This window comes from Myxine glutinosa, chromosome 8 (genome assembly GCF_964187855.1).
Source record: "Myxine glutinosa chromosome 8, kmMyxGlut1.1, whole genome shotgun sequence".
In the NCBI taxonomy this organism is placed as follows: domain Eukaryota; kingdom Metazoa; phylum Chordata; class Myxini; order Myxiniformes; family Myxinidae; genus Myxine; species Myxine glutinosa.
The window spans coordinates 69,838,956-69,866,890 of record NC_136268.1 but is presented as its reverse complement, the minus strand read 5'-3'; the positions used below and the strand labels follow the sequence as shown (position 1 = coordinate 69,866,890).

The 27,935-nt window shown below is 46.6% G+C and overlaps 1 protein-coding gene across 1 annotated transcript in view; it reads left to right on the top strand.

Annotated features, from left to right (window-relative positions):
• Window positions 1-27,935, top strand: part of LOC137418561 (NBAS subunit of NRZ tethering complex) — a gene marked incomplete at its 5' end in the record, with an annotated part of 165,726 nt that overhangs the window by 52,317 nt on the left and 85,474 nt on the right. The window contains 2 exon segments of the mRNA XM_078783373.1: window positions 18,883-19,005; window positions 24,334-24,436. Coding sequence (XP_078639499.1) covers window positions 18,883-19,005; window positions 24,334-24,436 — 226 coding nt within the window.

Genomic DNA, 27,935 nt, shown 5'->3' with positions numbered 1-27,935 from the left:
TCAAAATTCGGGTTTTTATATTTTGTAAAACACAATCAAATTTCGCCGTTATAATTTCGAGCGCGTAAAACGCGCTCCGGATCGAATCTCACTCCTCGACACCAATTGTTACCCTAATGGTACAATTGGTGTTCCAAAATTTGGGCTAAATGAATTTAGTCCCAGGTCCGAATCCGACACTCCTGACACCAATTGTTGCGGACACGACTTAGATGTTATGATGGGCCGAGCGGAATGGCCGCCGTGTTCGCACAAGTTACCCGATTATACTCGAACGTTGGCCGAGTCGCGCTATGCTAAATCAATTACGGAAAGGACACAACGGCTGGATTAAAATGACACGACACCAGGGGTACGGTTCTCAAGACCTCCGGAGGAGGTTATAATATTGCGGAAGGTTAGATTACAGGGATGAGAGAGACAGCATAGGAAGATAGGCACTTAGACACACTTATCTTATTCCCGACAGACCACAGATAAACGGGACAAAACTGACTCACACGGGGATTGATGGCAAGGAGGGGCAGGTATTCGATGGCTCAAGGTGCACCTTGGCTCAGGGGCAAAATCGACCCGGTCCGGTCCAAAGATGCGGGGAGGTCGCTCAGCGCTCGGAGGTCGCGACTTGTCTTTCCAAGCTGGGGGCGCATCTGACCTCACGTCCGGTAAGTGGCTGCGCATATCCGGCGGGGAGTGACACGCCCTCGGCTCGTTAGCTCCGCCCCAGATGGAATCGGCCCGCCGCTTCTCACTGGCTGCGGGGGGTTACCGGGCTCCGCCCCTGACGAGGAGCTGACAGCCAGCCCCTTCGTGGTAACCCCGTAACCTGGAGCACATGGGCCATGGCGGCTAACCGAGCCGGAGTGAGGACGCCCACTCCCCGCACCGCGGCCGCGCCGCCCCCGCTTTGGTTGTAGTTGTTGTTGTTCCATGAGATGATGGGAGGATGCGGAGATGAGGTTGGGGGGAGGTATTGGGAGGTCCTAAACTTACTACTGGTGACATACAATCACATTCTGGTGCAACGAAGAGTCAGAATTAATGGAAACGAGTCCTTAACTGACATAGACTAAGAATAACTAGCAAGATGTCCGAAAGTTGTCTACGTGAGATGCGGTGGACCTGGGCACGACATTTAATGGGGGAAAAAGGGGAAGGTCGGTTCTACAGAGTGTTGTTTACAGACAATGGGACTAGGGAATGGGGGATTGGGGATAGTTGGGGAGTATTGGGGAAATAGGGGAATATTTACAAGCGGATATGGAGGCCAAATCCCATATCCGCAACAATATATATATATATATATATATATATATACATATATATATATTGTCGTGTGTCTACCCTGTAGTGAAGACCTCAGGGTGACGGATTGCCAACCGAGCTTTAACTCCGAGGCGTTCACCCAAGACTATGGCGGTGCCTTTTACACGCGCGGGGGTAGTGGGTGACTAGGCTTACCTGCACGGATTTCATTTGGGTGTCCTTGAACCCACGACAGATAGACAAGACAGACACGAAATTGAAAATGTAACAAACAAAGGTTTAATGAAAATAAATGCAACAAAATGAAAAAAAGAATGCTGAGGTGAAATAAATCCTATATTGAGACGTCTACCATGGACTCATATACAGACACAGGGAGAAATAAATGAAAGTAAAAATGTAGTGTGTAGTGTTAGCTGATGCTCAGCTCTGGTCTGCTCCAGCAGCCCTCAAACCCGTCGAACGTGGCGGTCGTTGAACGTCGTGGCGGTCGTCGAACGGGTCCCCGAGTCTCTGTGCAGGAAATGCACAATGGCGCGAACTCGCGCCGCAGCCAGCCGCCCATGCGAGGCAGCCAAAAATCTCTCCTCCGCCGTCTCACGCTCCACAAAGCTCTGCTGTTTCTCACACAACACGAAGTGCAGCCGTCACGAAGCCAGCACCAACGAGCAGAAGATATCCGTTTGCTCGCTTGAAGCCCCGTACCGGGAGACCACGCGAACGCGACCGCCAAGCCCCGAACAACAGAGAGACCGGGAATACAAATCGACTGCTTGTCACAAACCCATGATAAGAGAGAGAGTATAATTGTGACTGCTCGCCATGAAAGCCAGTGCAGAAGAGAGAGTATAACTGTGACTGCTCGTCATGAAAGCCAGCGCAGAAGAGAGAGAAAATGGCGGCGCTTTGCCTTTTTACTCCTGGCGCTAGAATGTTCTTTCTGACGTCTCACTCTCACCAATCAACGAGTGCCACCCGCTCACCCCATCGTTCTTTACCCAATCGTTCATCGGGGCATGGCCTCACGACCAGCCTTGGCTCTCATCGAGAAGATTTAACGAGGTGGTGTTAGTGGTGTCTGGGCATGGTCGGCGATTATGTTATTGAATGTTGGTGCTGATCACATGGCTGGTGTTGTCAGTGTCATGAGGAACAAAGGAAAAAAAAAATACAGATGTCTACACACAGGGAATCTACCCTTATACCCTAACTAATTAGCATAGCTCCACCCCTCGCATGGAGACATATAACGCTTACACGGACACCCGGGCCTGACTTAATTACAGGATGGTTTCTTCTTCTTCGTTGCAGTCGGAGCACAATACCCCATACAATCCTACCTTGACTAAGGTGTTTCATTAGTTACCCCCATAAACGTAACAACATATACAGACTTGGCATTTAATATGGAATTTTTTTTTGTGGGGGTGAACTTACTTTTCAAGATGACTTAGAACCAAAAGTTCATTGGAATTATGTTGAAATTATTCTAGATTTTGTTAATGTGACCTTTAAAAGAAACAAAAACCACACTTGAAATTTCAAAGCAAATAAATTGATCCTTGAAAGTGATGTAAACTGATATCGAACTCAATTCACGGACAGTACTGTGTTAAACTTCTGTACGTTTTCCAGAAGTGTCTCTTTATTTTGCACATTAGCCAAAAAAAATTTCAACAAAAACAAAAGCTAAATTACGACTGGGATTACGGACAGTAAAATTACAGTTCAGTACTTCGTGTAACCCCCACGAGCATTCAGGAGAGCACGTACACGTCGAGGCATGCTGTTCACGAGATTTGCCAAGGTTTGGACAGGAATCACTTGCCATGCAGTGACAATAGCCTGCTGCAATTCACACACAGAGGTAGGCTGCTGGTCCAAGTTGTCGATTTGACGCGTTAATTCTGCCCACAAGTTCTCTATCGGATTCATATCCGGGGACATGGCAGGCCACTCCATATGCTCTACACCACGGTCAGCAAGAAAGTGTTGGATCATGCGAGCACGATGAGGCCGTGCATTGTCATCTTGGAAGACAAAGTTTCCTCGAAAGGCTGCACGAGCAAATGGAAGCAATGTTTCTTCCAGAATAACCCTGTACTTGAACTGGTTCAGGTTTCCATTCAGAACAACCAGGTCAGCTTTCCCCCTGCATGAAAAGCAGCCCAAACAGTCACCCCACCACCTCCAGCTTTGACTCTTGGCACTATACAATCTTCGTTGTGGGCTTCATGCACTTGTCTGCGCACTCGGACGCGGCCATCTTGACGATATACCAGAAATCTAGACTCGTCACTGAAGGTTACGTGATTCCAGTGTCCTGGCTGCCATTGACGGTGCTCTCTGGCCCACTGCAATCGGCGCTGGCTGTGTTGTCTGGTCAGGCGTGGCTTTCTCAGGGGACGCCTGGCACGATAGCCTGCTTGAACCAGTCGTTGGTTGACTCGCCTTCTGGATACAGGCACATTTGTCAGTTGCTGCCACTCAGCCCTCAGCCGATTAGCTGACTTTGTACGGCCATTGCAGACTAACCGGTGCAGCTGGCGATCATCTCTCCTTGTAGTTCTGCGTGGACGTCCTGGCCTCGGTATTGGAGTAGGGACACCCCTCTGAGCATTTTGTTTCAGGATCTTTGACACCTGACCTTGAGTGATGCCATACTGCCGAGCAATAGCACGCTGTTTCATGCCAGAATTTCGTAAAGCCACCACTCCATGACAAACAGCATTGTCAAGTTGACGGACCATCTCCAGAGGAAGCGGCAATAACTTTTGTAGATGTGCAGCAGTTGTTTTCCACTAATACAGAACGCAACAACCCTTATATACCCGATTGTGAAGCCAATCGTCAAATGCACCTGTCCTTACATTTTGTCATGCCACCTGTGATATTATCCTGTTATTGACTTCTTGCTGCGAAAGACAATCAGTGACATGGATCTTTCAACAAAGACATCACCGAAGGGAAAAAGAAACTCACCAGATTGGTAAACTGAGTTCAGAAAGTAAACCCAAGTCAAGAAGAAAAAAATATTCCATATATATATACATACACATACACACACACACACACACACACACACACACACACACACACACACACATACACATACACATACACATACACACACACATACAGTCACGTGAAAAAGTAAGTACACCCCATGTAAAGTTTTGACTTTTTCAACATACAGCTATTTGATCTTCATTTCAACAATATTGAAAGATAAAGGTGATATCATACAACAAATATCATGAAGCATTTACATTTTGTCGTCCATTGTATAATTTAAATAAACATAAATGAAAATTTCGCATGTGGAAAAAGTAAGTACACCCTTGGCTCTAATAGGTGGTATTGCCCCCTTTGGCAGAAACAACCTCAAGTCGGCATTTTATAACTGTCTACCAGTCTCTGACATCGACTGGGAGAAATTTTTTCCCACTCCTCCATGCAGAATTCTTTCAGCTGTGCGATGTTTGAGGGGGTTTCTTGCATGCACAGCTCGTTTCAAATCCCTCCACAACATCTCGATGGGATTGAGATCCGGGCTTTGACTTGGCCATTCCAGAACCCTCCATTTCTTTATTTTCAGCTATTCCTTGGTGGATTTACTGGTATGTTTAGGGTCATTGTCATGTTGCAAGGTGCACCTTCGGTTGAGCTTCAACTCTCCGACAGATGGCCTCACATTATCCTCAAGCACCCTCTGGTACAATGAAGAATTCATAGTGGATTCTATGATGGAGAGCTGCCCAGGCCCTGATGCAGCAAAGCTGCCCCAAACCATTATATTTCCACCACCATGTTTTACAATTGGTATGAGGTTCTTGTGGTCAAATGCTGTCTTTGTTTTTTGCCAAACATGTCTTCTCGTACTGTGGCCAAATAGATCTACCTTTGACTCATCTGTCCAGAGCACATTGTTCCAGAAGTGCTGGTTTTTGCCGAGGTGTTCATTGGCAAACTTTAGTCTTGCCCTGATGTTCTTTCTGGACAGGAAAGGTTTCCTCCTGGCACACCTCCCATGTAGATCAAATTTGTGCATCCTCTTTCTCATGGTAGACTCGTGCAGTTTGATATCAACAGTGGCAAGAGCTACCTGTAGGTCCCGTGATGATATTCTGGGGTTCTTCGAGACTTCTTTCAGCATCTTGCGGTCTGCTCTCGGGCTGAACTTGCTGGGGCGGCCTGGCCTGAACAAGTTGGCAGTTGTTTGGAATCTTCTCCACTTGTCGATGATCTTCCGGACAGTCGAATGATTGATTTCAAATTGTTTGGAGATCTTTTTAAATCCCTTCCCAGACTCGTCGGCATCTATAACCTTCTTTATGAAGGCCTCAGAGAGCTCTTTTGATCTAGGCATGGTGACGCCGCACACTTCAACAACAAAGAGCAAACCAAACTACATGTCTGAGGTTTAAATAAGACAGGTTCCTCCAAGATCCTCTCTAAAGATTTTTTTTTTTTTTTTTTTTTTTTTTTTTTTGTATACTGAATCGAGGCTCGTGAAAGAGCTGACATTTACTTCACAAACAAATCAACCAGACAAACAAAATATATAAAAAGAGGGAGCGGAATACAAGATTGGGAGAGAATGGGGAAGCACACAAACACTTGAGAGCACACAACATTTGAGAGCAGGGAGATGTGTGGGAGGGAGAGGGCTTGGGGGAGGAGGCGTGGGAAGGGGGGGGGAGGGAGGGTGGGAGAAGTATAAAACACAAGGACACCAAGGAATTCCAGGACAGAAGTTGGTATTTCAAAAAAGTGGAATTGGGGTGAAATTAGCAGGGGTAGAAAAGATCACGGTTTTGGATGGGGGAAGATAAGAGATGGTGGTGAACAGCTGTTTTAAAGACCTGGAGGGTGGAGTGGGATTGAAGAGGGTGAGGGAGTTTGTTCCAGAGGTGGGAGAAAAGAGGAGTGAAGGTGAGCAGAGAGTCTTGATTTTGGCAGTTTAACCATAAGAGGGTTGCAGGCAGATCTTGTGCGACCTGTAGGAATATTTGCGGGACAGAGCCCAGAGAGAGCTGGGGGGGCAAGGCCAGAGAGGAGTCGGTAGAAGACGGAAAGACCACCAACCTGCCTGCGGTGTGTGAGTGAGAGGCCCTTGGAGTTAGCTTCATCGCGGGAGATTGCAATGATTCTGAATGCTTTGGTTTCAACAGCGTGAAGATGAGCTAGGTGTGAGGCAGGAGCACCAGCCCAGAGGGGAGAGCAGTATTCCATTGAGCTGCGGATGAAAGCCTTGTATGTGGTGAGGAGCTCAGGTGTGCCAAGGAAGGACTTCGCACGACGGAGGATGCCCAGTCGGCGACTGGCTTTGGAGGCCAGATTTGAAATGTGATTTTCCCAGGAAAGATCATGGCAGATAGTGAGACCCAAAAGCTTGAGTGACAGAACTTCTTGGAGAGGATTATTCAGAAAGTGGATGGGAGGGTTGTCCAGTCGGTCTTTTCGGAGAGACATCGTAAGAGTGTGAGATTTGTCAGGATTGAAAGACATGTTCCACTTGTTTGCCCAGTCTGTGATTTTGTCCAGGTCTGCAGAGAGTGAGGAGGCTGCAGACTGCCGATCTGAAGGATGAAGAATGGAGCGACAGAGAGTAGTCATCAGCAAAGAGATAGAGAGGATTTTCAAGAGAGTCAGAGAGATCATTGATGAAGACCAGAAAAAGCACAGGGCCCAGAACACTGCCTTGGGGAACTCCAGCCTGAACAGGAAGAGGAGATGAGAAAGATGTTCTAATCATTTGCACCTGAGCTGGTGCACCTGATTCTAATTTTCGGTATTTGAAGGAGTGATAAATGTAGGGGTGTACTTACTTTTTCCACATGCGAAATTTGCATTTATGTTTATTTAAATTATACAATGGACTACAAAATGTAAATGTTTCTTGTTATCTGTTATATTATATCACCTTTATCTGTCAATATTGTTGAAATGAAGATCAAATAGCTGTATGTTGAAATATGTTGAAAAAGTCAAAACTTTAGATGGGGTGTACTTACTTTTTCACGTGACTGTATGTATGTATGTATGTATGTATGTATGTATGTATGTATGTATGTCGGTTAGCAGCAGGGGCATGGGGTGCACACCACGTGACACGGGGCACCTGAGAAATATATATATAATTGTCTTTCTTTTGCTTGCTTCAAAAAAGCTAGATTCAATGCAAAACATGTTGTTGCTTTCACGGCTCGGTCAGAGTCAGCCTGGAGACGTTTTTCAACCTCTTCCAAAGGGAGAAAAGTTATGGGAATAGTTGCCAGTTAACCTCGAACAGAGTACGGTGTAATATGTATCCTTTGATCTTTGTGTGCCTGGCTTAATATGTTTCACTGCCAAATGTTCACATCATTGAACTTGTTTATGGGAACGCATCCCTGGTCCTTGAAAGTCCAGCTTGTTGGGAAAAATAGCCTGAGAACTATCTTATTTTCTGTGTCTTCAAAGGCCCTCTCTTGTCTGAGGTCATACTTCAGCGCAGCGTTTTTTCTGTTATTTCATCTATATAATAACTTGTCTTTGACTGAGTTTTTCAGTGCGGCTTGGCCTTGCAGGTCTTGTGTGACAAGGCCCTGCGATTTCAAGGCGTGCTCCGCAATATTGTGTTTGCTCGATTTTTAATTAAACCTCACTTGCTGCTTCGAAGGTGCCTCTTCTTAAGTTCCAAAGGGGGGGGACAACCCGTCATCTATGTACAATGGGACATGGGACCCCGCCATTCGTGGGGGGATACGTTCTGAAAAATCCCGTGAATTGTGAAACCGCGAATAGGGGGGCATTGTTTTAATGGAAAAGGGGGGATAGGTTCCCGAGTCCCGAAGATCCACGAATAGGGAGGAACACACCGCAAACGGAGAGGCAAAATCTGCAAATGGTGAGGCAAATCCCGAGAATGTTGACGATAATCCGCGAAGGCCGATGAAAGTCCCGGAAATGGCGAAACAAAACCCACGAATGTCGACGAAAATACACGAAGATCGATGAAAATCCCGTGAATGTATGCCGTGGCATTGTTTCAATGGGGGTAAAGGGGGATACGTTGTAGGTTCCCGGCGGTTCCTGATAGAGGCAGATTTTTAAAGTTTAAAATGTTTTCATCCCCAAATGCACATGATTGCAGTTTCACAAAAAAAAATTTCAAATAAAAACAAGACCGTAAGTCTAAGCGGCGTAACCGGGTTTGTAAAACATTATAAACCACAAACACATGTGATTAGCTTTTTAAACAGTCGCTAATGCTGTTTATAACATTAAACAAATAAATTTGGAGGAATCCCGGCATCCGTGAGGTAAGTTGTCTTACAGAACTGAGGGAAGATCTACTGTAAGGCCGAAAAAAATATATTGCTGGTCTCTGGTCAGACCAAAGTTCCAGAATTGATGCGGAAATGCGGTTTTTGTTTTTTTCCTTTTTTTTTTTGAAAAGCATGGATTGCACATATAAAGGTGTTGTTTTTTGTGTCCTCATGCCTTGCGGTCCTCCGCATCTGCCGTGGCGCCGTCCAGAGAGAAATTAAAGACAGCCAATGGGACTTGTAGGCCTTTTTTGTAAATAATGAACACAAGCTTAAGTTATTTTAAAATGTATTTATTCTGAAAATCATTAAGTTCTTCAAGCATATTATAGACTGCCATTTCGTTCTCGAGATCGCCTCGCCGTACCGTTAAACATTCCAATGCATCGATCGCGTCAACACTACGCATGCGCAAGTGGTCTAACAGGCTGATGGACTCCCACGATCTCTTCTCCCAGTCCACCAGATTATCACAGACACTTACAACTTCATGACAAACGAGATAGGATCCAGGTCTAACTAACGAGACCACCCGCAGCTCTCTAGGCCTTCTGGTTGCTTCACACGAACCCGACAAAGAACGTCTTCGTTTCAATAAATGACAATATCCAGCCGATTGGATTCATGACGTCACGGCACACATCACGACTCATATCTTTGGAATGGCTGGTTGGATTTGGACAAACTAAACGGCGAATCGTGCGCGAACGTCGATACCAATGGCGACCCTCACAGACCCGTATTTCCCGAGATACCGCCCGGTAACAACAGGCGCGCGCTGTTGTAGGTACTGTTGGAAATTTAAAAAAAAAAAATTGTTGATGCGCAGGGTCAAAATTGATGCGCTTGCTGACCAGAGACCGGAAATATATTTTTCTCGGCCTAATATATTGTTACGGACACGACTTAGATGTTGCTTGACCGAGCGGAATGGCCGCCGTGTTCGCACAGTTTACCCGATTACCCCCAACTCGATCCCGCCCGATTCCACTCGAACGTTGGCCGAATCGCGCTACGCTAAATCAATGAAGGAAAGGACACAACGGCTGGGGTAAATGACACGACACAAGGGGTACAGTTCTCAAGACCTCCGGAGGAGGATATAATTGGTGATGCAGAAAAGGGGTAGATTACACGGTAAGAGGTAAAGCACAGAAAAGATGGGCACTTAAACACAGTCTTATCTATCCCCGACAGACCACAGACAAACGGGACAAGACTGACTTACACGGGGATTGATGGCAGGGAAGGACAGGCAGTCGATAGCACAAGGTGCACCTTGGCTCAGGGGCAGAATCAAACGCGGTCCGGTCCAGAGATGCGGGGAGGTATTTCAGCGCTCGGAGGTGGCGTCTTCTCTCTCCAAGCTGAGGGCGCATCTGACGTCACCTCCCTCTTCCTGCGCATGCTCAGCGGGGAGTGCCACGCCCTCGGCTCGTTGGCTCCGCCCCAGATGGAATCGGTCCGCCGCTTCTATTGGGTGCGGGGGGTTACCGGGCTCCGCCCTTGACGAGGAGCTGACAGCGAGCCCCTGCGTGGTAACCCCGTCGGAGCACATGTTCAATGGCGGCTAACCAAGCCGGAGTGAGGACGCACACTCCCCGCGCCGCTGCCGCTGTTGTTGTTGTTGTTGTTGTACCATGAGGAAGAGCTGCGGGGAGGTATTGGGAGGTCCTAAACTTTCTAACGGTGCCATACAATCACATTCTGGTGCAACGAAGAGTCAGAATTAATGGAAACGAGTCCTTAACTGACATAGACTAAGAATAACTAGCAAGATGTCCTATAGTTGTCTACGTGAGATGCGGTGGACCTGGATGCGACATTTAATGGGGGAAATAGGGGAAGGTCGGGTCTACAGAGTGTTGTTTACAGAAAATGGGACTAGGGAATGGGGGATTGGGGATAGTTGGGAAGTATTGGGGAAATAGGGGAATATTTACAAGCGGATATGGATGGATCCAAATCCCATATCCGCAACAATATAAACCCCACAATGGTTGGGTTAATAACATGCTATCAAAAAACCGAGGCGAATTCCTTACTTCCGCGGTTGTTAGTACCGTACACCACTTATCATTGAATCGTGAACCATACATCGCTTCAATCCATCAAGTTTGTATTCATGACATTGGGATTAAAGTGTTGTGGTCATATTTACTATATTATTATTACGATTACGAAAACGATACTACTGAAATGATACACTACTGTATTAAGAAACCTGGGCTTAATTTGTCTGAAGCGGTCCGAAGGTGAGGCATGAAGCCTAAGGCCTATGCGTACCGTATTGTTGCAAGAGCCATAACGTCTATGCTTTCGATAGTTGATGTTGATTTTAACAATCGGTTTGTTTGTGTTTTACACTGAATGAAAAATGCAAAGGTAGAGCATGGCGATTGTGATATATGACAGGTTCGATGATATGTTAGGCCTGAACGAAATTGTAATCAAAATGCCGGAGTGTGGAGACTGGAGAGTCACCCGTAATGACATCAGACGTAATCACATCACCCTGTCATGTGACCAGATCCTCAGCTCTGATTGGTATACATTTGAGGGGACATACGGACAGACAAACACTGTTCTCGACGGCTTTGCCCTATGGGCTATGCCGTAAAAAAAAAAACGACACCAGTTACCATTTCCAATTTATTGAAGGGATGCGCTTACAGTTTATCAAAAGTGCTTAACCAGCTCAACCATACCGTACCGTGAAAGTAAAAAAAAAAAACCACAACACCATCATGTACCGTTTAAAATTTTTATTTTAAAAACACACAACTTTCAAATGATGTTGATGATGTTGATGATGATAGTGATGAATTAAAATCCCAATAATTCTTCGAACTCTGAGGGTGACCCAAATGATGGTGCAGCAAAATCGTGCACTAAGGGAGAGCCAGGAGAGGTAAGAGAAGGTGAGGACGCTGAGAGGGTGACAGGAGAGGGCGTTGATGGTCTTGAGGTGGAGGGAGCAGGGCTTAAGAAATGGGTGATGGGGAGCTGCCTGACAGATTGCCCAACATTTTGATGCCGCTCTTTGTATGGGAGCTGTGCATCATCGAAGCCCCTATTGAACTTGCCTCTCCACAACTGGGTTAGCGTCTTGCACCCTGTCAGCAATCACCCGCATGTCCTGCAGCACCCCGCCCAGTAACTGGACTGTGAGGTTGGACCTCGGCACCTCCCTCATCACTGCCTTCCTCCTCCTCCTCTTCCTCCTCGGAAACCTTTGGAATGGCCTCCAACTCGTCCTCGGTGAGTGGGTTTAGGGAACGGTTCAGCATCATGGTTTTCAGCATGAAGTCCCTCGTCTGCGTGTTGTCCTTGATGCATATTCTGGGAGTCTTCTCCATCCTTTCCATGTGGACATTCCGGACATGGGTGACCACATTCGTCGTCAATGCAGCGCTCGCTGAAACTCTCTCACGAATCACCTTCTCCTTCTTCCATATGTAGCGAACTGTGGATTCGTTGACGCCATAATGCCTGCCACAGAGGCCGCACTCTCTCCTCTCGAAAGCCGGTTGCGTAGCTCTACTTTCTGGCTCAGGCTCATCACTTTCTTCTGCCTCTTGGTAGTTGATGCATCTCCGGCACTGGTCTTGCGCTTGGGAGCCATGATTGAACGATGAGCAGAACGAGAGTCAAAAACGCAGGTCAAAGTAACGGGACGAGAAGGATGATCGATACTTAAGACATAGTCTGTATATTTAGGAAGGCGAGCATTGTGGGTAGCTGCGGGAGGGGTGAATACCCTGGACATTGTTTCTGGGGGATGTTATCGGATGATGCCGTATTGAGCCTATCTGCTAATTTCAATAATGGGTATGCGGGTGTCTTCTGATACCTCAGGGAGATGGATGCCTCTGCCTTGCATAATCCCAGGTCACCAAGTGCAGTACCTGTCAGCCCCCCTTACCAGGGTAACGGTCCGCAGCCATGCTGTATAAATGGCAGATGGCTCTGCACATCTGGTGGATGAGAGTCCAGTCGACTCCAACAGCATTGGCGGAAGGGGGTGAATTTCCCAACAGCCAGCAGAGGAACGGAGAGGAGTGACAACCCCCCAGTCTATACCACACACTTACCTTTGTGTACCAGCCATAGAAAGGCAATATGATTGCAAACACGCCATCATAGCCCGAAGAGACCCGACATCATCAATAATCTATCTATAATTCCAGTAATCTCTGTGTGTCTGTGTCTGTGTGTTTGTTTGTTTGTCTGTGACCGCTGTTTCTCGACAACCACGGGTCCGATATACTTGAAACTTGCCAGGTATATTGCTGGGGACCCGAGGATGTGCCTTTTCAAGGTTTCATATTAATCGGACAAGTAGTTACCGAGCTATGGCGATTTCTTTACCAAACTCCGCAAGCCGTTCGCTTTGGACCAAACCATTTCATGTCAATAGAGGGGGGGGATTGTCACCGTACTCGCAAGCCGTTCGCTTTGGCTTTGCGAATGGACCAAACCATTTCATGTAAATAGAGGGGGGGGATTGTCACCGTACTCGCAAGCCGTTCGCTTTGGCTTTGCGAATGGACCAAACCATTTCATGTAAATAGAGGGGGGGGATATAATTTTAGATATATATATAGTACGGGCATGCCCTAGTAGATTTAATGAAGCATTTGCATTCTATAACTTGCGGAGGTTGACTTGTTTACGTAGCTGATGGAACATTCCGCGAAGCGTTTTCATTGTGTAAGATCTCTGATGATGCTTTACCATAACTTGCAAATTGTAATAGATTTAATGAAGCGTTTGCATTCTATAATTCGTGGGATTGACTTGTTTTCGTCGCTGGCGGTACATCCCGCGAAGCTCTTGATTATAGTCCGGCTAAAATTTGCGGCCCGCAAAAGCCATGAAAACGCAAATCACACAGCAGTAAATGTATAAGCAGGTCATGCTCGCAACTCGTCGATGTTTTTTTGTGTACTAATGTCCAGCTTCCGCTTCCGGTCCGCTCGAGCAAGGAGGCTTGCTTCGATCTCTCCACAGCATCGAAGTCCTTTCCAAGGGTGTGGTGCTGACCGGGCCGCCGTGGTGTTCACATTACAGTCCGACCGAATATCGGCGCTTCGTGGCTGCTTTCCGCCGCCGAAATCCAGCGCGGCTTGGGCGATTCTGCCCCTGTTTGAAGAACACTCAGCGAGGATTTCATCGGGGCCGAGCGAGCAAGGCTTCCGCTGCCAAAATCCAGCGCGGCTTGGGCGATTTTGCCCCTGTTTGGAGAATACCCAGCGAGGCCTTCATCGGGGTCAAGTGAGCAAGGGAGTGTCGGGACCTGGTTCGCGCCATTGACCGAGTGGTTCGCACCAACCGGAGCTGTTTTCGGATGACGTGCTGATGTCCTTGGACTTCGCGCCAGGCTCTGGGCCAACGTGGTGTGTGGTGCTGATATTTTGAGAGGCTTGATTTAATACCCCAACCTCTCAACCCCACCTCCTTTTCTGCTACCCCACCGTTATTATTTGCTAGTATTTTTAGTGAAAGCCCACAATATATGAAATCCTTATATATATGTGCACATTATATATATGTGCTTATATATATGGACTTCCGCTTCCGGTCCGCTCGAGCAAGGAGGTTTGCTTCGATCTCTCCACAGCATCGAAGTCTTTTCCAAGGGTGTGGTGCTGACCGGGCCACCGTGGTGCTGACCGGGCCGATGTGGTGTGATGCTGACCGGGCCGATGTGGTGTGATGCTGACCGGGCCGATGTGGTGTGATGCTGACTGGGCCGACGTGGTGTGGTGCTGACCGGGCCGACGTGGTGTGGTGCTGACCGGGCCGCTGTGGCGTGGTGCTGACGTGACCCCCGCAGCCATTAACGCCACCCCCCCCCCCCCCCCCCCAGAATTTCCATGTTTTGGACGTTTCCCGGTGTGTACCCTGGATTGGAGTGGGTGCACTGTGTCCCTGCGTGTCGTGGGAGATGACTAAGAGGGTTGGCGTCAGGAAGGGCATCCGGCCATAAAAACATTGCCTCAAAAAGAGAACCATGACAATTACAACTACATATGGGCAGGGTACAGCCCGAAGTGGAGATCGGTTTCTGAGGTTTGGGACATGGAATGTAGGGACAATGACAGGGAGATCAGGAGAAGTGGTGGAAGTATTGGTCAGAAGAAGAGTGGACATATGTTGTGTGCAAGAGACGAGATGGAAGGGAAGTGGTGTGAGAATGGTGAAGGGTAGGCAGGGACAGAAATACAAGTCTGTGTGGAAAGGGTGCCTGGAGGGCGTAAATGGTGTTGGTGTCCTGTTTTCTGAGGAGTTTGTAGACAGTGTGGTGAGTGTAACTAGAGTGGGTGATAGGTTGATGATGGTGAAAATGATGATTGGAAAGCTCTTGGTGAACGTCATCTCGGAATATGCTCCGCAGGTTCGTCGGAGCGATGAAGAGAAGGACAAGTTCTGGTGTGCGATAGAGAAGCTGATGGAAAACATGAAAGATGAGGAGGTTGTTGTGGTAGGAAGAGACCTAAATGGACATGTGGGAAGGAGTATGGATGGTTTTGAGGGAGTTCATGGGGGTTACGGATATGGTGTGAGAAATGGAGAAGGTGAAAGGATTTTGGAGTTTGTTGATGGAGCTGATTTGTTGATTTGTAATACTCAGTTCCAGAAAGAGGATAATAAGCTTGTTACATACACGTCAGGTGGGTCGACGACAACCGTTGACTACCTGATGGTGCGTCGGCGAGATAGGGGGCACCTCCGGGACACAAAGGTGATCCCGGGGGAGGAGGCTGTTTCACAGCACCACTTGGTTGTCTGCGACATAAGGGTGAAAGGTGCGAGGAGAGCTCGGCGGGTGAAGTACCAACCGAGAATGAAGGTGTGGAGGTTGAAAGAGGTGACAGTAAGGGAGGCATTAAAAGAGAGGTTGAGTAGGATAGAGGATGATGTGGTTGAGCTTGAAAGTGGTTGGATATCAATGAAAGCTAGTCTGTTGGGAGCCGTTGGTGAGGTATGTGGATGGACAAAAGGACCACCGAGGCACTCGGAAACATGGTGGTGGCATGATGAAGTTGGAAAGCGGATTGACGAGAAGAGGAAGAAGTTCAAGGAGTGGCAGAAGGCGAAGGGTAGGGGAGCAGAAACAGCAGAGCATGAATGTTATAAGGCAGCCAAGAAAGCTGCAAAGAAAGAGGTAGCAAAGGCGCAGGAGACATGTAGGAAAATGTTCGGAGAACGTTTGGATTCGGAAGAGGGTCAGAGAGCAGTATTCAGGATTGCAAAGCAGATAGCGAAAGAGAGGTGTGATGTGATGGGGGTGAGTTGCTTGAAGGATGAAGTGGGACAAATCGTTGTGGACCCAGATGGAATTAAAGGAAGATGGAAAAGAAATATGGAAATGCTGTTGAATACAGAGAATGAATGGGATGGCAACATAGAGAGTAACCCAGTTTTAGGACCGGCAGAGAAGATAACTGAGAAGGAAGTTGAGGAAGCGATAAAAGCAATGAAGAGTTGAAAAGCGGGAGGGACGACGGGAGTTGTGGGAGATATGTTGAAGGCAGCAGGAAGTTGGGGTGTGAAGAGAATGACAGAGATCTGTAATCTGGTGGTGAAAGAAGGCAGCATTCCAATGGATTGGGAACAGAGTGCCCTCGTCCCACTATACAAGGGGAAAGGTGACCCTCTAGAGTGTGGCTCGTACCGAGCGATAAAGTTGTTGGAGCATGGAATGAAGGTATTGGAAACGGTGTTGGAGAAGAGGATAAGGAAGAAAGTGAAGATCGACGAAATGCAGTTTGGATTTATGCCAGGAAGAGGAACGACAGACGTGCTTTTTATTGTGAGGCAGTTGCAGGAGAAGTACATGGAGAAGAGGAAGAAGTTGTTTCTTGGGTTTGTTGATCTGGAGAAAGCATTCGATAGGGTTCCACGCAAAGTATTGACATGGGCAATGAGGAAGTTAGGAGTGGAGAAATGGTTGATCAGAGTAGTGATGGCAATGTACAAAAGAGCACGCACAGCTGTAAGGACGAAGGACGGGAACAGTGGTGAGTTTGAGGTGAAGGTGGGAGTGCATCAGGGGTCGGTACTAAGTCCACTACTATTTGTAGCTGTGATGGAGGTGCTGGCTCAGAACGTAAAGGATGGTTTACTGTGGGAGTTGTTGTATGCAGATGATCTGGTGTTGATTGCGGAAAGTATGGATGGACTGAAGGAAAAGATGAACAAGTGGAAGGAATGTATGGAGACCAAAGGTCTGAAGGTGAATATCGGAAAGACGAAGGTGATGGCTAGTGGTAAAGCATGTGGTGAGGTGGAAAGAACTGGGAAGTGGCCCTGTGCTGTGTGCAGGAAGGGTGTCGGAGTGAACTCAATTCAATGTACAATGTGCGCTTAGTGGGTTCATCAAAAATGTTGTGGTCTGAGAGGGTCATTAACCAGTGTGGCAGCTACATTCAAATGTAAGGTGTGCACAGAGGGAGCTGCAGATGGAGGAAATGTTGAGTTGGATCTTGGAGACGGCGTGAAGCTGGAAGGTGTGAAAACATTTTGCTACTTCGGAGACATGCTAAATGGAGAAGGTGGATCAGACTCGGCAACGGTTGCTGGAGTGAGATGTGTGTTGTGAAAATCAATTAAGTCCACAACTTTGTCCCATAGGTAGGTTTAATCTCAATCAAATCTTTAGCATCATCCTATAAAATACAATCATGCAATAGATATCAGGATCTTGGCAACATATAGGAAGGATCGATTATATTAGTCAATGCAAGCAAGCCTAGAATATATGTGCGGGTACGTACCATTCAAGACTACATGTCATAGTAAAATGTTACAGGAGTGGCTCAGCGTCGCGGACGTCCGAGGTCTTATAGACGCCCCTCTGCGGTTTAAGTGGGCATCACTCCTGGGTTCAACTTTGATACATTTTCACTACAATGTGCATGGAAGAAGTTTCGGGAACTGAGTGGCGTGCTGATGAGGAGGGGAGTGTCGTTGAAGCTGAAGGGAAAGATGTATGCTGCATGTGTGAGAAGTGTTATGAGTTATGGGAGCGAGACATGGGTAATGAACGTAGAGCAGCAACGAAGGTTGGAAAGGGTGGAAATGCGAATGGTTCGATGGATGTGTGGAGTATCGTTGAGAGAGAGGAAGACAAATGATGAATTGCAAAAAATGATGGGAATAGAGCCTGTGATTGATGCTGTGAAGAGGAACAGGTTGAGCTGGTTTGGTCATGTGTTGAGGAAGGATGAAAGTGACTGGTTGAGAAGAGTGATGGAAATTAATGTAGAAGGAAGTAGCGGACGGGGAAGACCGATAAAGACTTGGCTAAAGATGGTGGAAGAAGAAATGCGGGCAAAGGGGTTAACAAGGAGAGATGCAGAAAATAGGGCAAGATGGAGAAGATTATCATGGGGACTGCAAGGCTAACCCCCACTCTAGCAGGGGAAATGGCCTTAAAATGCATGTTGTTGTGTTGTTGTAATGTCCAGCTGCTTTTTTACATGGCTGGTGAAAGATGGGTTTTATCAATGTGTCAAGCTAACGGCTCGTGAAAATTGTTGTTTTTGCGCCCCTGAAAAACCGCGAATTGGCGGAACACGGCCGCGATTGGGGGGGTGAGAGGGGGGGGGGGGAATTTCGTGGTACACGACCTCAGAAAAAGGAAAAGCAACCGCCATTAGAGGCCATTTTTCTTTTGGCCTTTTTTGGTTAGTCGCCTCTTGCGACACAGGGAATTACCAGCAAGCTGGTACTCAATTTGCCGGCCTTGAGAAGGATGACAGGCTGAGTCAACCCCCATGGCATTAATTCAGCGATCGACCAGGATTCGAACCCAGGATCCCAAGCTGGCACCCCAACCGCTTAGCCAACACCAGGCTTTGAATAGAAAAAAAAACTGCGCACTTATGAAGCACTTTAGAGATTTCTTCCAAATTTAGCACAAGTATAGAATGTCATACAAAGATGAACCGATTAAATTTTGGGTTCAACATGTCCGAGGGCATGTGTGCTTTGAAAATCATTTTGCAGACCATAACTCGAGTTTGAAGCATCTAATGATTTCTCTCTCTACTTAACTCTTTTCTCTCTCGTGCTTTCTCTCATGTGAACTCTAATTTTCATGTGACCTTTAAGTAAGATCAAAGGTAATGGTCGGTTGACGTCTAACACAGCTGGAGCTCATTTGCCTATAATTATATTTTCTTTTGTTTTTCTTGTTTGTGTTTTTTATGAAGTTAATAGCAAGCTATTGAATAGTAACTTCATTAATTGTATATTGGAGTGTTTGTGAAGTTTACTTAATTTTGTACCACAGGGTGGTCGACATTATGGAGAAATATGATGTTCATCGGCCTGTCAGTTATGTGCGGGATTCCCAGAGTGATGTGGAGCTTGCACATGATCTACTTACACATCTCGCCCGCCTAGCTGGACGCAGGTGCCTCACTACAAACGTTTGATTTTCACATGTCTGTGGGTTGGGGAGGGATGGACATGGAGAGTTCCATATTGGCAATGAGATTTCATTATTGAGTTTCCACACTCAATTTATTGTTTATATGTTTATTTTGTGATTAAAAGAAAAAAAAAATTATTCTCAAGTCACGATATCACTTTCGTCTTCCTGTCCAGGTTTTATTACCTCTACCACTGAAGGTAGACAGACGGAGGTTATGTTTTAACCCCTTTCTGTCTGTCTTTGCTTATCTGTGAGCAGGATATCTCAAAAAGTTGTGGACAGGCTCTAGTCGAGGGACTAAGGGAGATTTGAGGCTAAGTTCGTGCAAATCAGTCTAAAAGCACAAAATTTGGCCCAGATGTAGCCCAGGGCATGCTCTAATGATTTAGCGAGAGCGCCCGAGCCAGTGACCCCCGGGATCGCCATGGCGGCCAAATCCAATATGGCCGCCGTCCGAAAAAGGTTTTGGCTATAACGTTTGAACCAGATGAGCTACAAATGCAAACTTGGTGTCTATTTTATGTTTCTTGACCATTAGAAACACGTTGAAATGCTTATCTTTACGATTGGGTGTGCATGGACCCCTAATTTGCATATTTCCCAAGATGGCGGCTACCCGAACATGAGTTTTACCATAACTTGTGACTCTTTTGGCAAACATGGTGTCTATTTTATGCTTTTTGAGCATTAGAAACCCGTTAAATCCAGCTGTTTACAGTAGTGCTTGTGTACAAATCATGAAGATGGACAATGACAACGTATACAACTACTCTTTTCTGCACCCAAACTTTCCACACCCAAACTTCCAGACTCGTATACAATTGTTAAGCCAGCGGAACTCAATGAAGGAGATATATTGGCACCCAGAAGTGGCACTGGTCCTGTCTGACCATCGTATGATCTTGTGCGTGGAGCCAAAGTGAAAGATGAGAGTTGGTTGGTGCATGGAAAAAGAGTTCTCGATCAGGAGACACGAAGTGAAGATGATGTTATTACATGGTCAGGGTATAACTCGCGGCTTATGAATGATGACACAGTGAAACCTCGTGCAGAGATAGGAGTGTACCCATTATTCCCAGATAAAGCAGCATCTGCATCCATGATGAAGCATGCAATGGAGCTAGCACAGAAAGGCACATCATTCCTGAATCCTGGCCAGATTGCTGTCCTTGGCGCTGATCAACCATTGTATGCTATAGCCAAGCAGCTCCAATGGCAATATCCGGCGAAACTTGGCGAAGACAAGTTGGCCCTGATGATGGGAGCATTGCACATCGAAGACAAGTTGGTCCTGATGATGGGAGCATTGCACATCGAAGACAAAGCTCACCTTATGGCGGGAAAGCTACTCCGTGATTCAGGTTGGACCACCGTCCTTTCCCAGGCACAGGTCTTGACTACAGGACGAGCTCAGTCTGCCCTCAATGAGCACCATATCAAACGCACACGTTTTGCCCATCAGGTGACTCATGTCCTTTCATATTCTCAAGCAGAATGCATACTCTGCCTATTGTGTGGATGTTCTTGACCCACCTGAAACATTCGAGATTTGGGACCAACGGTCTCAAGCCGAGTATCCACAGTTCAAGTACTGGTCCACCATTATGGATCTAGAGCTACTACTCTGTCGATTGATTCGGTCACTTCGAGAAGGACACTTCAAGCTGTACGTTCAAGTTTGTGATGAGCTGTGTGCTTGGTTTCACGTGATGGATCACACAAACTACGCCCACTGGTTATCCATCCACGTGCGAGACATGGTTGAGCTGCCTGAAAAAAATCCTGCCATTTATGAAGAGTTCTTGAAGGGGAATTTCGTAGTGCAGCAGTCAGAACGTAAGTTCAGCTTGATTGCAAAAGATCAATCCCATGAGCAATCAAACAAAATCCTGCAGCCCTGTGGTGGAGCAGCTGGATTCTATGAAAGCCCTGAAGCCCTCGCACTCTTCATGCTTGCAGGGCCTGACTGCGCCAGGTTGGTGCAAGAGTTTGAAGCTGTGTATAACAGCAGTTCATCATCGTCAACATCTCATCATGAAGAGGCACATAGCTTGCAGGTCAAGTTCAGGAAAGATGTAAAATCCTTCACCGAAGTTATGGAAACCCACGGAAATCCCTTTCTATCAGCAAGTCACGACCTCATAGCACTCGACACACAAGACGTTATGGAAACAGAAGTGGCTGGATCGCTCGCAAGTGTTCACGAAGTTGGTATAGCCCTACATTCAGCTTACGTAGAGCAGCGACTTGACAAGGTCACCAAGCCCATTTCAGATACGATCCCATGGACAAATACCTTGACGTTTGCCAATCGACCTGACCCAAAAGCCAAACACAAAAAGAAGAATGGCCTTCACAAGCAAAACATGACTCTCGTCACCCAACTATTCCTTTCCCTTCAATCCCGGCCCGATGCAGACATGGCAGAATTCTTCAGGTTTGAAAATCAGAGGGAGCCACCCATCATTTCCAACCAAGGGCTTTTACGCAGCGGCAAAAAGGCGGACGTTCTTGAATGCGTGAATGTGGCAAAAACCCGCGTAGCAGCAGCCAGGGATGCCACTGTAGTTGTGCTCGATGGAGCAGTAATGGTCCAAATGGTCCGGCCAATTACTGCAAAAACATTCCAGGACTATGTAAGCACCAATATTGCTGAGTTTGTGAGGTCGCACATGAGCCGTGAATCTGTCGAGCGCTTGGACATCGTGTTCGATACGTATCCAGAGGAGAACCTCAAAGCACAAACTCACCAACGCCAAGGAACGGGGTCAAGAACTAAAATATGAGATGGCAGAACTCCTATTCCAAAGCGTAACTGGAACAGCAACTTCCTGAAGAATGAAGAGAACAAAAAAGAACTATTTGGACTTATCAGCAATGAGCTCACCAAGCATGACATGTAGGGTAAACTTCTCCTTTCTACCAAGAAGGATGTTGTACTCTCCAACAGACCTGAATATGACGTATGTGCGCTTCAGCCTTGTAACCATCCTGAAGCAGACACGAGAATGATTCTGCACTTGGCACATGCTGGGGCCAATGGCCATAAAAAGGCATTTGTCCGTACGGTCGACAGCGATGTTGTATTACTTGCAATCCGCTTCTTCGACACATTAGGCCTCACAGAGCTCTGGATCGGCTTCACATGCGGAAAGAACTACCGGGACATTCCTGTTCACGAGATCCGCAATGCTCTTGGTCCCCAAAAGTCACTGGCTTTACCCTTCTTCCACTCGCTAACAGGATGCGATACTACATCAGCCTTTCTGGGCCATGGGAAAAGGAGTGCATGGGCAGCTTGGGAGGCAACACACTATCTCACAGAAACCCTGGTCGCCCTCACCTTGGAGCCTGAACAGATCAACTCAGATGTTCATGTCCAAAGACTGGAGCGTATGGTCGTCATCATGTACAGCAAGAGCTGTGGCTCCAGCTGAGTAGATGAAGCCAGACATTGGCTTTTCTCAAACGGTACCAAGTCCCTCAAGAACCTGCCTCCCACCCAAGCTGCACTAATTCAGCATGCCAAAAGGGCACTGCTGCAGGCCAGTTTCTACTGGAATCAGGCAACCTCCGTCCAGCAAAATATCCCAGAGTTCAGTATGTGGGGCTGGTACTGGGACTCCACGACCAAGACTTGGGAACCTTACTGGACCCATCTTGCAGATGCCAGTAAAGCCTGCGCCATCCTCCTCCGCTGTGGCTGCAAAAAGTCATGCAGTGGGCGCTGCAAATGCTGTAAAGCCGGAGTCCGTTGCACCTCGATATGTGGATGCGAGGGTGCCTGTACCAACAATGAGGGTCGAGACGACGATATTTGAGTAATCTGGTTGTGTGATTAGGATAAAACAAAAATCCACTCGTCACCTCAACAGCTACTATCCAAAAACAGTCGACCTGGTAAATCAAAAGGACTGAGAACACATACCTGAGAACTTATACCCCCCCCCCCCCCCCCCCCAATGGACATAATTACTACTCACTTGTACATATATTGATGCACGTACTGGTTGTTAACTGTATCAATAGGAATGGGTTCTACTCTTCTATTTGTAGAATTGTTTCAATAAAAATGACATATGTAAGATACATAGGTTGATTGTTTTCACCAGTTTAATCTTAACTCGTTCCTACAACTCTACACTCAATCTGGGTGAAGATGTACGTGAAATTTCTTTTTCGGGATAGCGGCCATATTGGTAATATGCAAATTAGAGTGCTCTAGATAGATTCAATCATATCAATCTGAGTACTCCAATGTGTTTGTAATGCTCAAAAAGCATAAAATAGACACCATGTTTGCCAAAAGAGTCAAATTCTGGTAAAACTCATTTTGGGGAAGTCGCCATCTTGGAAATATGCAAATTAGGAGTCCAGACACACCCAATCGTAAAGATAAGCATTCCAACGTGTTTCTAATGGTCAAAAAACATACAATAGAAACCACGTTTGTATTTGTAGCTCATCTGGATCAAATGTTATAGCTGAAGCCTTGATCGGGCGGTGGCCATATTGGATTTGGCCGCCGTGGTGATCCCGGGGCTCGCCGGCTCGGGTGCTCTCGCTAAATCATTAGAGCATGCCCTGAGCTACATCTGGGCCAAATTTGGTGCTTTTAGACTGATTTGCACGAAAATATCCCTCAGGCCCTCGACTACTCAGTGTATGACAAAGAAAGACTGATTAGATTTTGGAGAAGATATAAGATTTTTGGATAATGTCATTTTTTATGGGATTCTTCACCATTGATAGATGGGGCCAGAAGCTATACATAGCATGATGTCTCACAAAGTTATGGATGCATTCGGGCAAAACTTGGACAGGTTAGTTGTGCAACAAGGCTGAATTGATTAAATTTTGGTGAATTATCCAGATCCGGAAATGCGAATGGAATTTTTTTAGGTGATTGAGAGTGATTCTCATCCATTAAGAGATTGTTCCAAAAGCGATATATTGCATGGTATTTCTAAAATTGTGGACAGATTATGACAACTAGATGCTCGAGTTGGGTCGTTGACAAGAACAAATCGATTGGATTTTTGGTAAGGTCCAGATGCAGATCTGGCCTATTGGGGGATGGGGAGGGGGGGGGGGGGGGGGGGGTTGGATACAAAGCATAAACTGTTCAGCCTTGTGGAGGTATGCTCTCGACTGCCGAGGTGTATATATATATATATATATATATACACACACACACATATATACATATATACATATATACATATATACATATATACATGAATATGTGATGCATGTATTTTCGTGGTACTGTTGTTTTTGTGTGGATATCCATTCTCTGGACAACAGGAAACCAGCACTGACTGAATCACAATGGGAGGAACTACTGCAGGACATGCTGGAGATAGAGCAAACTGTTTACACCTGCATGAGAACAGAAGTATGCCATGAGGTAAAATGAGATATATTAAATGGAGGTAAATAATGAATTAAGAGCAACTTCCTCCCTTCCTCTTCTTTTCTTATTTTTCTTTCACTTTTTCACATTTTTACATTGGGTCGCCACAATGATGGTTGATCACCCTTCTCCAATTCCTCCTGTCAATCGCCCATTCTTCTTCCAATCCCACAACTTCTAAGTCTCTCACCACCACATCCTTCCATCTTGTTTTTGGCCTTCCTCTTCTCCTTCTTCCTGGCAATTCCATCTCCATCATTCGCCTCACCACATAGTTTATCTCTCTCAACATCAGATGACCAAACTAATTGAATCTCTTCTTGACTACTTTCTTCGATGCTTCCACAATCTTCATTTCCACCCTGATATACTGGATCATTCATTCATTTATTCATTTCATACTGGTTCATAATCTTGACCTTTCTTGTTGCTCCACACATCCATCTTAGCATCCGCATCTCATTTACATCAAGTTCCTGTTCCTCTATCTTTGATATTGCCGAAGGTTTCACACTACATAACACTTTATAATGATTATTTCCCAGGATCTAATTGGTTTTTATGCAACATCAGCACCAACAAACAGACAAATACTTGACGTATAATTCCTCCATCATGCAAAACTTTGATACCGTATTCTCAGTTCCTGCAACTGCGACGTATCTGCAGCAACGATGATAATTTCCATATGCAAGCTCAAGAAATGAATGATTATTTCAGAAGCAGAGGTTATCCCATTGCAATTATCAATGATGCGATCAGTGTTTCGTTCTTCTTTTGTATGCAGCACAAGGCAACGGGGTAGCATCATTGGCTGAGGGAGCTGCTGTTCTGCTGATGTAATGCTATCTGTAGGTTAGGACAGGAATTTGTGATTTGTTCATGGTACCGACGATAGGTCGCCAACTCTTCGCGAAGGACAGTGGGATCTTTCACGGCCACCAACGAATGCTATGAGTATAGCTGCACGAGTTTCTCATAAAAAGGCCATGATTGGCAAAAAAAAAAAAAACTCGAGTCGATGCATTGACTTGGTCATGACCTACAAGTTGACAACTAGCTGTATTGCCAGATCTGTCAGGGACAATTTCGATCCTGACTGATGTAACCTCCCCAGATGTATGGAAAACATATCATCACGTTATGTTGCAAGACACAATTGAGGCCTGAGGGACAGTGTGTGTGTGTGTGTGTGTGTGTGTGTGTGTGTGTGTGTGTGTGTGTGTGTGTGTGTGTGTGTGTGTCTGTGTGTGTGTGTCTGTCTGTGTGTGTGTCTGTGTGTGTGTCTGTGTGTGTGTCTGTGTGTGTGTCTGTGTCTCCAGGACAGAAGTTGGTATTTCAAAAAAGTGGATTTGGGGTGAAATTAGCGGGGGTAGAAAAGATCAAGGTTTTGGATGGGGGAAGATAAGAGATGGTGGTGAACAGCTGTTTTAAAGACCTGGAGGGTGGAGTGTGATTGAAGAGAGTGAGGGAGTTTGTTCCAGAGGCGGGAGAAAAGAGGAATGAAAGAGTGAAGGTGAGCAGAGAGTCTTGATTTTGGCAGTTTAACCATAAGAGGGTTGCAGGCAGATCTTGTGCGACCTGTAGGAATATTTGGGGGACAGAGCCCAGAGAGAGCTGGGGGGGGCAAGGCCAGAGAGGAGTCGGTAGAAGACAGAAAGACCACCAACCTGCCTGCGGTGAGTGAGTGAAAGGCCCTTGGAGTTAGCTTCATCGCGGGAGATTCCAATGATTCTGAACGCTTTGGTTTCAACAGCGTGAAGACGAGCTTGGTGTGAGGCAGGAGCACCAGCCCAGAGGGGAGAGCAGTATTCCATTGAGCTGCGGATGAAAGCCTTGTATGTGGTGAGGAACTCAGGTGTGCCAAGGAAGGACTTCGCACGACGGAGGATGCCCAGTCGGCGACTGGCTTTGGAGGCCAGATTTGAAATGTGGTTTTCCCAGGAAAGATCATGGCAGATAGTGAGACCAAAAAGCTTGAGTGACAGAACTTCTTAGAGAGGAATATTCAGAAAGTGGATGGGAGGGTTGTCCAGTCGGTCTTTTTGGGGAGACATCGTAAGAGTGTGAGATTTGTCAGGATTGAAAGACATGTTCCACTTGTTTGCCCAGTCTGTGATTTTGTCCAGCTCTGCAGAGAGTGAGGAGGCTGCAGGCTACAGACTGCCGATCTGAGGGATGAGGAATGGAGCGACAGAGAGTAGAGCCATCAGCAAAGAGATAGAGAGGATTTTCAAGAAAGTCAGAGAGATCATTGATGAAGACAAGAAAAAGCACAGGGCCCAGAACACTGCCTTGGGGAACTCCAGCCTGAACAGAAAGAGTAGATGAGAGAAACCCATTCAGGGCCACACGTTGACTACGACTAGAGAGGAAGTCCACCAGCTATGCGTGGAGATTTCCATGGATACCAAAGGAGGAGAGTTTGGTGAGCAGAGCGGGGTGCCAGACCGTATCGAAGGCACGTGATATGTCAAGGGAGACAGCTCTAATTTCCTGTTTGGCATTGAGGACCTCCATCCATTGTTGAGAAAGCGGAAGCAGCATGTCCAGAGTAGAGTGACCAGGTCTGAAACCAAATTGATGATCAGAGATCAAGCCATTGGAGAAGAGGAAAGATTGCATATCCGAGGCAATGGTGGAATCCATGACTTTGCTGATAATTGGGAGAAGGCTGATTGGTCTGTAGTTGCTAGGATCTGTTTTTGCACCTTTTTTGTGCAAAGTGGTGATTTTGGCTGATTTCCAAGCAGATGGCAGATGACCTTGAGCAAAAGAGAGGGTGAAGAGAACAGAGAGAGGGAGTGAAAGAGCAGAAGAACAGGATTTTAGGACCTGTGGGCTGATGCCGTCAGGTCCAGTTGTGCAGAATCAGAGTCGAGGGTTGACAGAAACGTTTCCACCTTGTCAGGAGGAAAGGACACAGAGTCCAGGAGCAGCTGGGTACGACTGGGTACGGTGGGTGCAGAGAGGGATGGGTTTGGGACACAAGATTTGGAGGCAAATGCAGAGTTGAGGCATTCAGCTTTTTCACGTGCGGAGTCAGCTGTGTAGCCGTTTGAGGTGAGGGAGGGGATGGAGGGGGAACAAACACCAGAAACAGATTTGACCAGACACCACCAGGATTTGGAAGAGGGAGACAGATAAGAGAGTTCGGTCTTGAGAACGGAGAGATATTGTTTCCTGGCTCTCCTGAGGGTGGACACACACTTGTTTCGGGCTTTGTGAAAGGAAATGAGATTTCCTTCCGTTGGATTTGCTTTCCAGGAGACGAAAGCAAGTTGTTTCTGGGCAAAAGCCTCACCACAAGATTCCATGTACCATGGACGGGAGGAAGGGTATGACAACTGAAGACGAGATGGGATAAATCTGTGCATGAGAGAGAGCAATTTACTTTGGAAGAATTCCCAGGATGAGTTGATGTCAGAGGAGGTCGAGATGGGAGACCATTCCAGATGATTGATGGCTGCTTGAAGACCGTGCCAGTTGGCCT